The 17,290-nt window shown below is 45.4% G+C and overlaps 1 protein-coding gene across 1 annotated transcript in view; it reads left to right on the plus strand.

Annotated features, from left to right (window-relative positions):
- KANSL2 (KAT8 regulatory NSL complex subunit 2) overlaps nucleotides 1-17,290 on the plus strand; it is a 220,339-nt gene that overhangs the window by 147,476 nt on the left and 55,573 nt on the right. Inside the window, exons 5-6 of the mRNA XM_030196841.1 lie at nucleotides 6,348-6,511; nucleotides 7,159-7,325. Coding sequence (XP_030052701.1) covers nucleotides 6,348-6,511; nucleotides 7,159-7,325 — 331 coding nt within the window. The remainder of the gene's footprint in view (nucleotides 1-6,347; nucleotides 6,512-7,158; nucleotides 7,326-17,290) is intronic.

Consider the following 17,290-nt stretch of genomic DNA (forward strand, 5'->3'; position numbering starts at 1 on the left):
CATAACAGAGTAGTCCTCCGCACTCACCCTAAGTTCTTGCCAAAGGTGGTGTCGGAGTTCCATCTGAACCAGTCAGTTGTCTTGCCAACATTCTTTCCCCGTCCTCATTCCTGCTCTGCTGAACGTCAGCTGCACACATTGGACTGCAAAAGAGCATTGGCCTTCTATCTGGAGCGGACACAGCCCAACAGACAGTTCGCCCAAATGTTTGTTTCTTTTGATCCCAACAGGAGGGGAGTGGCTGTGGGGAAACGCACCATATCCAATTGGCTAGCAGATTGCATTTCCTTCACTTACGCCCAGGCTGGGCTGGCTCTTGAGGGTCATGTCACGGCTCACAATGTTAGAGCTATGGCAGCGTCAGTGGCCCACTTGAAGTCAGCCACTATTGAAGAGATCTGCAAAGCTGCGACGTGGTCATCTGTCCACACATTCACATCTCATTACTGCCTGCAGCAGGATACCCGACGCGACAGTCGGTTCGGGCAGTCAGTGCTTCAGAATCTGTTCGGGGTTTAGAATCCAACTCCACCCCCCTAGGCCCATGTTTATTCTGTTCCAGGCTACACTCTCAGTTAGTTGGATAAATTATTAGGTCAATCTCAGGTTATGTCCTCGCCGTTGCGAGGCCCAATTGACCATGTTTGTTGTTTTGAGTGAGCCTGGGGGCTAGGGATACCCCATCAGTGAGAACAAGCAGCCTGCTTGTCCTCGGAGAAAGCGAATGCTACATACCTGTAGAAGGTATTCTCCGAGGACAGCAGGCTGATTGTTCTAACATATCCGCCTGCCTCCCCTTTGGAGTTCTCTTCCCTTGTCGTTGTCTTGCTACATATGGGACTGACGAACACGAGCCGGTTCGGGCGGGAAGACGGCCACGCATACGCGGTGCGCATGGGTGCGAGGACTAGCAAAGGCCTTTGCTAGTGAAGTTTCCGGTTGGGGGGGGGCTGCCGTGGACATCACCCATCAGTGAGAACAATCAGCCTGCTGTCCTCGGAGAATACCTTCTACAGGTATATAGCATTCGCTATACTGGCAATCGGTTGATTAATTAGATTAATCTTACCCACCTGATACAGGTAAGATTATACTTACACCAAGCCTTTGGGTATTGGTGTAAGTATAAACTCACTCTTATCAAGTGGCAATGAACCCTTAGCTAAAAGTAAATTAAATGCTATTGTTAATCATTGTAAGATTAAAGGTGGTACAGTTTGAGAATCTTTCACACCAATGACCACTACTATCACTGCTACTTGGTTGAAGAAATGTTCACACTCAGTGTATTCTAGTTTGTCCTATTTCTTTATTTTCATCTAGAATACACTGAAAGTGTGAACATTTCTTCAACAAAGTAGCAGTGATGGTAGTGGTCATTGGTGTGAAAGATTCCCAGAGTTGATTACTTTTAACCCCATCAGAAGATATTGAAGAGGAATGAAATAAGTAATCTATTCTTGCTTGAGTGAAGCAAGGGCCTGTTGTTCCATTTACTTTGTGGTTCCCAAAAAGGGAGGCTCCTTCTGTCCAGTGTTTGACCTCAAGCAAGTCAACATATTTTTGAAGGTCCAGCACTTTTCAAATGGGGACTTGCCAGGAGAGTTCCTTACCTTGCTGGATCTCAAGTAGGCATAGTTGCACGTTCCCATTTGGCCACCTCATCATTTTCTCCACTTTGCGGTTCTCAAGCAGCAAACGTGATGCTTTTCGATTGGGCAACCGCCCCCCAGGACCTTCTCCAAGGTCAGGGCGGTAGTGGCGCCCATTCTACAGAAAGAAGGTATTGGGTTCCATCCTTATTTAGACAGTTGGATGATTTGGGCGTTCTCGGCACAGGAAAGCAGCCAGAATATTGCCAGGGTGATTGCTGCGGTCCCTGGGTTGGGTGGTCAACATTGCCAAGAATCACCTGGTACTCACTCAGGTTCTAGAATGTTTGGGGGTGCATTTTGATATGACTCAAGCGAAAGTTTTTTTGTTTTCCAAACCTCGGGAAGGACAAGTTACAATCTCAGGTTCGCCTCTTGATGAAGGATGAGTAGCCTCGAGTGTGGAATTACCTTTGAGGGCCAGGGCTTGTACATGCCCCCTTTTGTCCCAGTGGTCACAGTTGTTCCAGGATGACAGGTGACGTCTTCACTAAACATCAGCGGCCAGAGACAGCATGGCTTGGTGTCTTCAGTCACTCGGCCTTCAATGGGGACTGCCAGCCTGATGGGTTGGGGGGCTCATTGTAGTTGGCACAGTGCTCAAGGAACAGTACGAAGGTGTGACTATTTGGAGCTGCACGCTGTGTGATTGTCACTTATGAGTTTTTGGGTCCATCCGGGTTGGGGGGGGGGGGGGGGAGCCGGTCTGAGTCTTGTTGGACAATGTCAGGGCAGTGGCATATGTGAACATACAGGGTGGCACGTGCAGCATTCAGCTGGCGAATGAAGTTCATCTGCTGATTCAGTGGGCAGAATGGCAACCGCTGCTCCTTTCAGTGGCACATATTGCAGGGACTCCAACTTCTCCTCTCGCTCATGGCCTTCCAGAGTGTCTCTGACATTTGGGGCACACTGGTGCTGGACCTGATGGCATCCAGTCGCAATGCCAAAGTGCCCTGGTTCTTAGGCAGGATCATGTGGCATCCGGGACTGGTGATTCTCATAGCGCTGGATTGGCCTCGCAGACCACGGTATGCGGATCTCGTTTAGTTGCTGGTGGAGGACCTCTTCATCTGCTGCCTGATCCAGGGTTGCTATGTCAGGGTCTAGTTTGAATGGAAGATTCCTCCTGCTTTGGTCTTGCAGCCTGGCTCTTGAGGTCAAAGTTGGAGAGAAGGCTATTCTGAGGTGGAAATGTTATTTCATGCTCAAAAGCTATCGACATTGGCCACCTACACCAGGGTTTGGAGAGTGTTTGAGGCGTGGTGCTCGCAGTGGGCTATTTTGCCGCTTCAGGCCGCCTTACCTCAGATCTTGGTGGATTTTTTTTTGTTGTTGGGTTTTTTTTTTTTCTTTTCCTGGAGGAATTCTCGAAGGGTCTAGCCTACAGTTCTCTAAGTCTCCAGGTGGTGGCCTTGGCGTGTTTAGACAGCTGCAGAAATCTTCGTTGGCTGCCCATCCTATGTGGTCCGTTTTTTTTTTTGGGGGGGGGGGGGGAATCCTTTGCAGCCTCTTCCAGAATGGAATCTGTCTGGTTCTGTGGGCATTCCAATGGGCGCTGTTTGAACCTCTTCATAAGGCCACCTTGAAGGATCTTAGGCTGAAGTCTGTTTCTGGTGGCTATTTCTTTGCACTGCATTTCCAAACTCCAGGTTTTCTCTTGCAGGGATCACTTTCAGTTTTACGGAGGTGGGGGTCTTGATTCATATGGTCCTTCATTCATGCGTAAGGTTGTGTCGTCATTTCATTTGAATCAGCCTTTGCTTCTGTCATTTCGGGAGGAAGCGTATCTCACAGAGTTTTCGTTGCACATTATCTGAAGTTTTGCCGCTCAAACTACCTTTTTGTGCTCCTGGGGGTCCCAGTCGAGGCACAGTGGCCTCTAAAGTGACCATAGCTTGCTGGATCAGGGAGGCTATTGCCTTAGCACATATGCTTGCAGGTGCAGGTGACTTTGTGGTTGGAGTCTCAAGTTTTTTTCTTTAGAGGAGATCTGTCGATTGGCTACGTGGTTGTCTTTGCATACTTTTTCTAAGCATTATCAGGTGGATGTTGTGATGCAAGCTGTGGTGACTGCATCCTAACTTATTAGTCTGCTGTAGATGACAAGGATAAATTGTCTTGATCATTTTTTCCCTTTAAACTCAGCAGAACATCCAGGGTCTCTCCCAATTATATGAAGTGTAGATATTATGCTGTCTGTTCTTTGTTTTTGTATTCTTCATTATTTTCGTTAATTCAGTTGGATGATGATTTGTGAGGATGGGGAAGTTTTTGAAGTGTGTTCTTTCTGCTTTAAGAGAAATACTGGCATACCGTTCCATAAGAGTTTAGTACTTTCTATCTCCAGCTGCTTGGTAGATGGTCACAACCCACAAGCATCTGGAGTCATCTGCTGAGATTAAAGGAAAGAAAATTATTAGGTAGAACATAATTTATCCATTCACTGCTGCTATTCCACCAGTCCTGTTTTTCAAAATGACTTCAAAACCAGAACTGGCCAGAAAAATGTCCTTCCTGGAACCGGATAACTTGGCAGCTCTGGCTCAGTTGAGTCAGTCTTTTGACTTAAAAATTTATATTTATACGGGTCATGTACAGCTGCTGCTATATGTGGACCCAGACCAGTTAACTACGGGCCTGATATTCAAAGCAATTTTAAATGGCCAGCAGAGGCTTGGCTGTTTAAATCTCTTGAGTGGGGCTATCCAACAATATTCAGTGGCACTTATCTGTACGGTGTAGCTGAATATTCCCTCTAAATATCTGTGCCGAAATAGCTATGTTGTGGGCAGTCCAGAGGAAGCATTGGCAGAGTGGAAGCATAGCCAGTGCTTAGCCCCATTGCCTGATTTATTTGGGAGGGGTTATGATTTTTTTTTCTATGAAGGCTGCAGAAGCTAAACCTTCAGATAGTTTCTCCCCGGGTATCCTTTAACACAGGAAATCTTTTATAACATTTCTTTTTGTCAAAAACATTTAAAATACTGCAAGACTGCAAGTTATTTCTAATCCTTTTAGTTTGTCAAATTCCAAATTAAATCAATTAATATCTTATTTTTACAGATAACAGTTTAGACTTGCGTCTACAGGAAAAAGAAACAGTTGCAGATTCTAAGTTTTCCTATAGGGGGAAGTTGATCAGCCAGCAGCTGTGTGTCCAGCTGCTAGAGTACAAGTTCTCCCCCTGCTAGCTCTGTTCTCTTTTGTCAATTTTTTTTCTGTGGTAAACATAAACTGTGTGTGTCCTTTTGCATGTATTGTTTTCTCAATCAGCCCAAATCAGATCTGTTTACTCCTTTCTTTAAGTTCTGTTTCCACAACTTTGCTAATCTTATCAGACTGCAAATGTCTGCATAGATAGTTTGTCACATCCACCCATTCCTGTTTTTTGTACATTACCCTAGAGCTTCTTTTTAGTCTTCACCCTGTCTCTCATTTTCTGGCATTGCATACTTCTGTTGTTAATCTGCCCAGCAACAGCACTGTGACTTTCTTCTAGCCTTAGGACCTGGATGACCAGTCCTGGCCTATGGCTACCATGCTATTTCAATGTACTGCTGTCTTGGGCCTTCATGTTTTTACATTAGTTATCAGCTATTTTGTCTGCAAACTGGCTTAGTAACTGCATAAAATTAGAACACAAAAAAAGGTGTCATAATTTTGAAAACTTATCTTTTTACCTAGGCGAGCCCCGATTTTCACTGAACCAGGACAATAGCGACTTTTCTCTTATCCTGTCTTTCCTGTCAGATTCTGTAGTTCATTTCCTTTTTCTTTTAGACTGTACACTGCTTTGATATTCTATGGAAAGGCGGCTAAGCAAGAAACCAATACACTAAACTGAGCGCATAAAGTTGGGGAGGGTCAGTAAAGGGGGTACATTCGTGTTTGTGGGGGGGGGGGGGGGGAGATTTGTGAGGTGGTTAAATTATACTCTTGGGAGGGTGCAGTCTCTCCCGAGATACATTTAAGATTTCTGCTGAATTTTGCATATTTTAGAACCATACCCAAGCAGCGCTCCATTATTAGTCAGTCATACCCTGTGGTGGTGATATGGCCTCCTAGAAAGATAGTTTGTTCAGTTAACCAGTGAGCAATCGTAATCCTCTTTCACTCCAAGTATATTTATGCAAGTACCTTCTAACTTGTAAAATCCAAGCCGTCAACTCATCCACTTCATTTCTTCCTCTAGAAGACAAGTCAGTCCCTACTCCAGCCCTGCGCACATACTAGTTTGACATGAAGCCTCTAGATGAGGGGAAGTGTCTGAGAATGCAATAGCCATTGCTGAATATGGTTGCAGTGGAAGCCTGGAGGGTGGTAACGTGGCCCTGTTAATCCCATTTGTAGTCATAACCCACAATTTAGGGTATGGATAAATACATAAGTAATTTAATGACATGATTCTTTACCTCACAGCTGAAGTGGTAGGGGAACAAATGGTGTCAGAATTTGAGAGGAAGGAAGGGATAGATGGACAAGATGTTTAGTTGTGTGTGTTTGGGGGGTGGGGGGTCAAGAAAGCCAAAGTAATCTGCAGTATACAGGGGAGGACACAATTAACTAAAATTTCTTCTCTCAAAATACAGAATAGTATAAAAGCCCTAGTCAGTCAAGCCCAGTAGGTGGAATTGGGTCTGGTGGTCTTCTATTTGTTTCTGATATACTAATCAAGGTTGCTGGTGATTGCAGACATGCCGGTGTGTACACAGCAGAAGAAGTGGCACTGATCATGCGCGAGAAGCTGATTCGTTTGCAGTCTCTCTACATTGATCAGTTCAAACGCTTGCAGCACTTGCTGAAAGAGAAGAAACGTCGTTTCTTACACAGCCGCAAAGGAGAGCATGAAACCATAGGTGAGTACTGGCATGAGAGATTGTTTGCAGTCTTGTACTAGCATGCATCCATTTGTTCCAATATTGCCATTACATATATCAGTACATAACTACTACTACTACTATAAATCTACAATTGAGGGCTTGTGATCACACCGTACTGAATATGCAGCAGATCTGGAAATGATCACCAATATGTGCACTCAGCTCCTGAAGATTACATCAAGATGTATTAGAAACCAGGCAGCAGCAGCATTCATCACTTAAGTTTTTCAGGTCTGACAGATTTCTTGCTCTAGACTTCCAGCTCAGTTGGAATTAGGACTGGGATCTCTTGTCATGAACCTTCATTTACAACTACTTGTGGATTTTGTTCCTCTATCTTATATTCCTTCACAATTCATTAAGCCCAATCATATTGTATCTTCAACCATTGTACTAGGGTACTTCAGCACCCTGCAGTCATGGGCTGTAAGTCTGTCCTCTCATGCTGTTTGTATGGAGACACTATTTTTAAACAGCCCCTGAGGAAAAAAATGTCAATGTAGCTTCCCCAGCCCAAGCTGACCTGGTAATTAAACCTAGATCTCCCACATCACAGTACTGCCACTGTGCCTTATCACATGTTTGGGCTGTGAATCATATTACCTTTCCTGATTTCTTTCTAGGAAGTAATCTTCTGACAGGTCCAGAAGGGCAATTGACTAAGGAGCATGAGAACTTGAAGAGATTGAAGGCTCTCCGGCGTTATCGCCAACGCTATGGTGTAGAAGCTCTTCTGCATAGGCAACTGAAAGAACGCAGAATGTTAGCAACTGATGGAGTTTCCCAACAGGTACTTTGAATTGCTTTGAATTCTCACCAGATCTGTAGAGGGTTCTAATCTGTCCTTGGATCTGGTTTACAGTGGGAAAGAGGAACCACTGCTTTAGAATATATGTGAATAGTGCTCAAATAAAAAAACATCTAGCTAGGAATGGAAATATCAATACCAATTATTTAAAAAAAATCTAATCTGCTGTTGAGGATGGTCCCCAAATCTACTACTACTAATCACTTCTATAGCGCTACAAGGCATATGCAGCGCTGTACACCATACATGAAAAGACAGTCCCTGCTCAAGGAGCTCACAATCTAAATAGGACAGGCAAATAGAACAACTAGAAGTAAGGGAATTAAAGAGGTGGGGATAAAAGGGTACAGGGCAAGTGAGTAGTGGTTAGGAGTCTAAAGCAGCGTTAAAGAGGTGGGCTTTTAGCCTGGATTTGAAAACGGCCAAAGACTGGGCTAGATGTACAGGCTCGGGAAGTCTGTTCCAGGCATGAGGTGCAGCGAGATAACAGGAACGGAGTCTGGAATTAGCGGTAGAAGAGAAGGGGACCGATGAGAGATTTATCCACAGAACGGAGTACCCGAGGGGGGGGGGGGGTAGGGAGAGACGAGTGGAGAGGTACTGAGGAGCGGTAGAGTGAATGCAGTTATAGATCAGTAAGAGAAGTTTGAATTGAATGCGGGAACGGATAGGGAGCCAGTGAAGTGTCTTGAGGAGAGGGCTAATGTGAGCATAGCGACTCTGGTTGAAAATGAGTCGCGCAGCAGAGTTTTGGACTGATTGAAGAGGAGAGAGATGGCTAAGTGGGAGGCCGGTGAGAAGCAGGTTGCAATAATCTAGGTGAGAAGGTGGTAAGAGTGTGGATAAGGGTTTTGGTAGAGTGCTCAGAGAGGAAGGGACGGATTTTGCTGATGTTATAGAGAAAGAAACGACAGGTTTTGGCAAACTGCTGAATGTGAGCAGAGAAGGAGAGAGAGGAGTCGAAGATGACCCCAAGGTTACGAGCTGATGAGACAGAGAGAATGAGAGTGCCATCCACAGAAATAGAGAAAGGGGGGAGAGGAGAGGTAGATTTAGGGGGAAAGATGAGAAGCTCGGTTTTGGCCATGTTAAGTTTCAGATGACGTTGAGACATCCAGGCAGCGATATCAGATAGGCAGGCTGATATTGGTCTGGATGCTGGTTGAGATTTCGGTAGTAGAGAGGTAGATCTGGGAGTCGTCAGCGTAGAGATGGTATTGAAAGCCATGGGATGATATCAGAGAACCAAGGGAAGAAGTGTAGATGGAGAACAGGAGAGGACCGAGAACAGAACCCTGAGGTACACCAATTGGTAGTGGGATAGAAGTGGAAGAGGATCCACCAGAGTGTACACTGAAGGTGCGAAGCAAGAGGTAGGAAGAGAACCAGGAAAGAACAGAGCCCTGGAATCCAAGTGAAGACAACGTATCAAGGAGTAAGCTGTGATCAAAAGTGTCAAAAGCAGCGGATAGAATACAGACCTTTGAATTTGGCCAGTAACAGGTTTTGTAAGTGCAGTTTCAGTTGAATGAAGAGGGCGAAAGCCAGATTGGAGTGGAACAAGAACAGCTTGAGATGAAAGAAAGTCAAAACAGCGGCGGTGGTCGACACGTTCAAGTATTTTGGAGAGGATACTGGCTACTAGATAAAATTAATTCAGAATTCTGGGAGATCATTAAAACTCAAGGCTAAACAACAACAACAAAAGAAGAGCTGCAGAGAACAGAAATTGCAAAAAGCGGAGATGGCCTCAGGGGTCCTAGCATTAAAATAACTTTTTTTGTTGTTGTTGCAAAGAGCTATTTACATATAGATGTTAAAAAAAAAAATATATATATAAAAAGCCATAATTCAAACATAAGCAATACTATAAATAGAATTTAAAAGGATGCATACTGTATATAAAAAAAACGTTGAATAAACTAAATAGACATACATAATCTCATTAGGGAAAAAGAGTTCTAAAATGATTGTAATATATACATAGAGGTTTCTCATTCCTTAGCATTTGTAGCAGATGAATCCAGAGGCTTGTGGTTGTGACCACCTACTAGCAGGTGAAGATAGAGTACTGAACTCTGTGTTACAGACGGTATGCTTCTCGGTCAGTCATTATACCCCTGTCTCCAGCAGGCAGATGAAGTGTCTCAAGCTCCTGGTTTCATTTGTGTGGTAGCTCCTGTTCTGGGTTTTCTGGTTCAGTAGAGCTTGGGGGTGCTTAGGCTGTCCAGTGCTAGCTTTAAGGGATACACCTGGTGATGCTAGGAGGCATATTTTCAAAGCACTTTGGGAGGCTAAGTTCCATTGGTTTCTATGGAACTTTGGGAGGCTAAGTGCTTTGAAAATGAGCCCCTAGGTTTCTTCCCCTCTCCCTTTCTATATTGCCATGTACTCTGTTTTCCTTCCTCACAGATTAAAAAAAAGGGGGGGGGGGGAGGCACTTTTTGCAGATCCCGGCTACAGTGGTTTATTATAGAAAGGGGGTTGCCTTGATTGCTAGTAGTATAAGTATTGATAGAGAACGGTTTCAGAGGCTCTCAAATTTTATAGCTGTTCGGGTTACTTGCAGTTAACTGCAGTGGCTCATTTGTTATAGAAAGGGGGTTGCCTTGATTGCTACTAGCATAAACATTTGCAGAGAACGGTTTCAGAGGCTCTATTCAGATTGGGTGAGTGTTTTCTTTAAATTTTTATAGGTCTTCGGTTTACTCGTAGTTTTCATTTTCTATTTTAATGGCTGCAGAGGCCGTAAAATGCTTCTCTCGCTATGGGAAGCAGAAAGCAAAGTCGGCAATGTCCAGTGGGGGTGCTTGGATTTGCTGACAGCCAATATTACTTCTCTTGCTGGGGTGTCCAAGTTTGTGTTCTCCTGGCCTCGAATCATTTTCCATCTATTTTGTGGTACCAAAAGAGGGCAGTTTTTTGCTTATGCTGGCATGCCCTACATCTGATAGTATTAGCAAAAAAAACTTCAAACTGGCCAAAGTTTTCCAGCATACAATTGATTCAGCCATGTACACAGTGCAAGAGCTTGTTCTCTTTACCTGGCCATTAGCAGGTCTAGTGGCTCAGTTGATAACCTTCAATCACTGGTGATTATAGTAGCATTGACTTTCCTAGAACGCCATGGTACATGGTCCTGATGAAATTAAATTAAAAACTGTCCGACTTCCTGCATCCAGAGGCCTGCTATTTTAGGGGCCAGTTGTGGAGGATGCAGTTTTGCTGCTTATTTGACTCTTTAGGGGATGATCAGCTGCCACCTCAAGGTGGTGACCATTCTAAGGCTTGCCTATGTTTGTCTGGTGTCAGTTTGAAACCTGCTGCAGATCTTTGTCAGTGTCCCCATGGATATGCACCATATTAGAGACTTCAGCATTTCTTTAGGTGGGTTTGGAGCAGGGATTGGCTCTGAATTTGCTAAAGATGGCTTATTTCTTATTATAGAGGGAGATTGTAAGGGGTGTCTGTGGCAGCTCACCCAGATGTGGCCAGGTTTCGAGTGTGAATCACGTTTCTCCTTCCTACGAAGGTTCATACCTCTGGGGGGCTTGAATCTGGTACTTATTGAATTATTAAGAAATATATTTGTTAGGAATTTTTTCTTACCAAAGATGTTTTTTCCTGTTGTGGTCATTTGCTCGACTTGAATTTTAAATATCAGGTACTCCTATGTAAGGATCTTACCTGGTGTTTATGGAAGAGAAAGTAGCTATTAGACAGTTTCATCCTTTCTGCCCAAAGCAGTTTTTCTATTTCATCTGAGCCAATAAGTGACCCTACCTACGATTCAAAAGATCTAAGAAAAGGTAGAGATGAGAGATGCATACGATTAAGGTGAAAGGGGATAGATTCAGTAGTAATCAAAGAAATACATCTTTAGAGAGAGAGCAGTGGTTACATGGAACAGATTACCAGTGGAGGTGATGGAGATGAGGATTTTTAACTGAATTCAAGAAAGCATAGGACAAGCACAGAGAATCTCTAATGGAGAGGAAGGGATTGTAGAGCTTAGTAGTTGATGAAAATTTCCTAACAAATGTATTTTTTGAAGAGACTAAATAGTGTCATTACCACTATATATCACATACCCAGTTCTGAAAGAACTTCAGCGGCTGCCTGTTCACTTCCAGGCTTAATTCAAGGCTGTCTTTGGTTTTCAAAGAACTAAATAGCCGAGGCCTATCTTGAGTCTCCCTGAACACACTGGGAGAGAAAGCTGTCCAGTCTGGAGCATTGCCGGTCACTGTCCTGTGAACCCAGTTGACCAGATGAGGCAGAGCTGCTGCTAGCCACCGAGTTACTGGAGACCTGCTGACCAGAGACCCTGCTGGGCTGCACCTGCGGATAGGATGCCAACTTCTCTCACCCTACAACCACCGCTTCTCACAGAAATTCCACCCTTGTGATCAGCACCATGTGTAGAAGCGAGCCCAGTGCTATAGACGGGTGCATGGGGGATGAACATTGGAGAAGTCAAGGAACAGGCCAGGAACTGCTCCTTATATAGGCACCTGCGGCACTGATATCTTCAGCTCATTGACACCGCTGCCGACAAAGATTCTCTGTGACCGGCACCGTGAGGCGGAGCAAGCCAAGACTGCCAGTGGTTGTGTGGTAGACGAGCCTTGAGAGCTGTGCCATACAGGCGATTGAAGCGCTGACCTCTCCCATCCACCACCATCGCTTTCAGGACAGAATAAAGCCTGCACATGGGGAAACTCCTTGCATAAGGAATTCACAACCCCCAGGTAAAGAAAAAGAAACCGCGGGCCACCTCAGAATCATTCACATACACAAACATGCCTAAAAAAACAAAAACAGACCAGGCATCACACTAACTTTCCCCACACTCCAAAGTGATAACATGTAAATTACAAAAATTCTAATAAGGTTATCAACCTTAATGCTACTAACATCTACAGTTGCCGTGACTCAAAGCGAAAGCAGCAACATACCAGTACTATGCAACCTGGGTCATCCATTGGGAAGAGCTGACCTCTTCCCAGTCAGAACGCACATCAGCAGGATGGGGGCACTCCGAAAAATGAAACCACTCAATAGACACCCAAACACAATGACCAGAAAGCAAACCAAAAAAACCACAGAGACCCAAGTAAACATCAACTAGTGAAAATAACCACAGTCGCAGTACCAGATGATGATTACCTACCAATACCAGTGGATTACATCAATGCCAGATCAGTGGTAAACAAAACAGAAACAATAAAAGACTGGCTAATCACTGAAGACCTTGACTTGGCCTTCCTAAACAAAATGTGGATCCATGATAAAGACCACCCCATTATTCTGGACATATGTCCACCAGGCTATAAAATTATACATTGGACCAGAAAAGAGACATAGGAATAGCACTGATCTACAGATCTTTTCTAACAGTAGAAGCCATAATGTAATCTCTTATACCACAGTTGGAAATCTTCTCAATTAACATCAAGGACCAAGCTCTACTCAATCAACTATGCTGCATTCTATTCTACAGACCCCCAGGAAATTGGAAAATAGCTCAAACTTACTTCATGGATTTCATATCAAATATGTGTAGCCAACCCCAACACCATATTAATAGAAGACATTAATCTTCACCTAGATGACCAGAAAACAGCACCAAAGAACGCGACAATTTCCTCAAACTATGGGACTTCCAGCAACCACTAGTGACCACTACCCAGGTTAAAGGCCATGCCATAGACCTGCTAGCTTATAGAGTCACACATAAAAACGACTTCAAAATACACAATCCAATATGGACAAACTCCATGGTCTGACCACTTCAAGCTAGACCTGACCCTTTACTGGCTAGAACACAAGACTTCACTAGCACAAACTCGGACACCATACAAAAAAGGAAAGATCGATGCAACTAAATTTTGGACAATGTTTTAAAATGGAAACTAGCGGAATGGGACGATGGAATCACTAACATATTGACGTTATAGTCCCAATGAAAACAAAAACTGGACAGAGGTGCAAATCAGCCCCATGGTATGACGAAGAACTGAAAATGGCAAAAACTCATTGCAGAAGACTAAAATGAGCATTGACAAAAAATAAAAATGAAACAAACAACCGCATGGAGGGATGCTCGAGACAGATACAAAACCCAAATGAGACGGGCTAAAAAGAAGTACTATAAAGAACATGGCTCAGACTATAATAACACGAGGAAACTATATAAAACCTTAAAGAACCTAATAAACACCAAGCCTTTGATGGTAAACAAGGACCCCCCCCCCCCCACCCCGTCAGCAATCAAACTCGCCATATTTTTTGAAGAGATCCTCAAACTAAGCAATGGTATAATACAAGACGACACAAACTTCAAAACCCTTATAGACAAACTTGACCACCCACCAGAAAAAGCACCAGCGGACAGGACATGGCCCACCTTCACACGACCCACAAATGAGACAGTAGCACAAGCATTAAGAACATTCTCCTCTGCCTACTGCATGTCAGATACATGTCCCAATCGCATACTAAAAGTTGCCCCTGACCGATTCATAGACCAACTTACATCCCATCTGAACTACATGTTCCAGGAAGGCCAATTCCCACTGCATAAAGGCAACATACTGCTCACACCAATCCCTAAAGATACCAACAAAAAAAAAAAAAAAAAAAAATCAATGATACCTCGAACTACAGGCCAGTGGCATCCATACCTCTTAACAACCAAAATAATGGAAGGCATAGTAGCCAACCAGCTAACTGAGTACATCAACAAATTCTCCATACTCCACGAATCTCAATTGGACTTCAGACCCCATCACAGTGCCAATCACACTACTGGCCAACTTCAAAAAGGAAATTGCCTATGGAAAAAAACATTTTTCTACTACAGTTTGACATGTTAAGTGCATTTGACATGGTCTACCATCAAATCCTCAAAAGAATACTCAACAAAATTGGCATAGGAGAGAGAGTGCTGAAATGGCTCCTAGCATTCCTAACTACCAGATCCTCCAAGTGAAAACAAATTCCTCTCTCTCCTCTCCATGGAAAGCTGAATGTAGGTTCCCCATGGCTTGCCGCTCTCATCTATACTGCTCAACTTAGTGCTTGATCCGGGGGGCCATCGTTATCTAAATAAGCATTCAGTACCTCATATACGTTGATGACATGTCAATCTACATACCTTTTAATAAGTAACTGTATGAAATCACAACCAGGATTACAGACAGCATAAACATAATGGAATCCTGCGCATCAGCACTCAAGCTGATTTTATTTATTTATTTATTGCATTTGTATCCCACATTTTCTCACCTATTTGCAGGCTCAATGTGGCCTTCCCTACTCACAAAGCAGGTCACACTTTAGATTTGGTTCTTACTCTACAAGATTCTCACGTACTTCCAACGTCCTTCTCATTTTCCCCACTCCTCTGGTTCAATTGCTTCTTAATTCTGTTTGAGCTTTCCTAGGTTTCAGTCCCTCAATCACTATTGGCTATTGAACTAGGGATCTTTCTAAAGTTGATCTAACTGCACTTCCCCCTCTCTTTTTGCACTCCCCTCAGACTTTTCCTCTAAATCCCTAAATGACCAAATTGATTCCTGGCATTCTATCTTAGAACGTGACCTCGACGCAGCCACCCCTAAAACTTTTCACTCTCGCTCCTCTTCCAAAAGATGGAGTAGGGAAGTACCAAGTACATCTCCTCAAGTGTCAATACTGTAGAGCAGAAAGACTTTGGAAAAAATCAGATCTCCTTCTGACTTCGTAAAATGCCAACAGTATGGGAAAAGGGAAATGGGACTTTAGATATACCGCCTTTCTGTGGTTTTTGCAACTACATTCAAAGCGGTTTACATAGTATCTACAGGTACTTGTTTGTACCCAGGGCAATGGAGGGTTAAGTGACTTGCCCAGAGTCGCAAGGAACTGTAGTGGGAATCGAACCCAGTTCCCCAGGATCAAAGTTCACTGCACTAACCACTAGGCTACTCCACGCCAACTATAATATAGAAGTTCTTCCTTAAGAAAAAAGCGTATATTGCTGGAAAGCTTTGACATTTCCAAACCCCTCTAAGGATTTCTATTCCATTTATTCTTACACATTGCATTCTTTAAAAATACTAATTTCAATACCCTCAACTGGCACACTTACTTTATTAATAAAATTGACACCCTCTTACAGTCTTTTACTACAGTGCCTGGTCCACCCCCTGCAGCTCAGATGAGCTCCTCATTTTCCCCTACCCTTGAGTCACCTTACTGCCTTTCTGGTATGTACACCTGGTCGTCTTTCCAAACACAGACCCTTTTCTCTTTGCAAAAGACTTTGTTTACAATGAGAACCACCTAAAGCCATTGTTGATCCTCTTCTCTCCTCCTGGATATAAACATCTTTCTCCGAGGACAAGCAGGCTGCTTGTTCTCACTGATGGGTGACGTCCACGGCAGCCCCTCCAATCGGAAACTTCACTAGCAAAGGCCTTTGCTAGTCCTCGCGCGCTCATGCGCACCGCGCATGCGCGGCCGTCTTCCCGCCCGAACCGGCTCGTGTTCATCAGTCTTCTTTTGTCCGCGCTCGGTACGGTCGTGTTTTCGCCGTGTCGGGCCCCGCAAAGTCGACCTCGCGCGTTCGTTGTGTGTTTTCGAAAGAGAAAAATTATAATCCATTCTGTGTGGGAAAAGACTCTTGGTCTTTTCTTCCCCCGCTATTTCCAGCTTTCGCCCCGGTAAGTTTTTTCGTCGTCGGGGTAGGCCACTTTTAGGCCTCGGGTCGAAGTTTTCTTCCCCTTGTTTTTTCGGTGCCTTTTCCGCCATTTCGACTTTTGATCTCGCCGGCGTGATTTTTCCGCCCATGACATCGAAGTCTACCAGCGGCTTCAAGAAGTGCACCCAGTGCGCCCGGGTCATCTCGCTCACTGACAGGCACGCGTCGTGTCTTCAGTGCTTGGGGGCTGGGCACCGCCCGCAGGCCTGTAGTCTGTGTTCCCTTTTGCAAAAGCGGACTCAGGTAGCGAGATTGGCCCAGTGGAACGTTTTGTTCTTGGGCTCTTCGTCGGCATCGGCACCGGGGGTATCGAGTGCATCGACGTCTTCAGCGTCCAGAGCTTCATCCTCGGCCGCCAGTGCATCGAGTGCATCGAGGCATCGGCCCTCTGCATCGGCGCCGAGACATCGGATAGCTGCATCGACGTCGGTGGTACCGGGACCTCGTCTGCTGATGTCGTCGGACGGTGGTGCTTCGTCTGGAGTGCAGGTGAGGGCTGTCCATTCCCCTGCTGGTGGCGGTGAGCCTTCGGGTGGGTCTCCCCCTACCCTGAGGGCTCCTGCGGTACAGCCCCCCCCCCCGAGACCGACCTCCTTCGGCCTCGGCCCCGAGGAAGCGACGACTGGATTCTACGTCCTCCTCGTCGGTGCCGGGAAGCTCCGGTGACATGCTTCATTCCAAGAAATCGAAGAAGCATCGTCATCGGTCTCCTTCCCGGGTCGGCACCGAGAGCTCTGGGTCGCCGAGGGAGTCGGCACCCACCAGGCATCGGCACCGAGAGGACCGCTCACCCTCTGTTCAGGAGGTGTCGATGCGCTCCACTCTGGACAGCCCGGAACAGCCTCCACGCCCGGAACAGGTTCTGACGTCGACGCCTGCATCGACCTCCATGCCTTTCTCTGCAGCCGCTCTGAACGAGAGCCTCCGGGCCGTTCTCCCAGAGATTCTGGGAGAGCTGTTGCGCCCTACCCCTCCGGCACCGGCGGTGCTTGCGCCACCGGTACCGTCGAGCGTGGCGCCGGCTGGCCCATCGCCCGAGGTGAGGTCTCCGGCGTCGGTGCCGCCGCCTCCCAGGAAGGCTCCCCGACTACGTCGGCGGAGGGAGCTTCGCCGATGCGGGCGAGGGAGTCTACCTCTCGACGCCCCCATCGTGGATGTGGCTCCACAGAGTCGAGTCGGGCACGGTTGCAGACACAGGTCC

Source organism: Microcaecilia unicolor, chromosome 3 (assembly GCF_901765095.1).
Source record: "Microcaecilia unicolor chromosome 3, aMicUni1.1, whole genome shotgun sequence".
Lineage (NCBI taxonomy): Eukaryota > Metazoa > Chordata > Amphibia > Gymnophiona > Siphonopidae > Microcaecilia > Microcaecilia unicolor.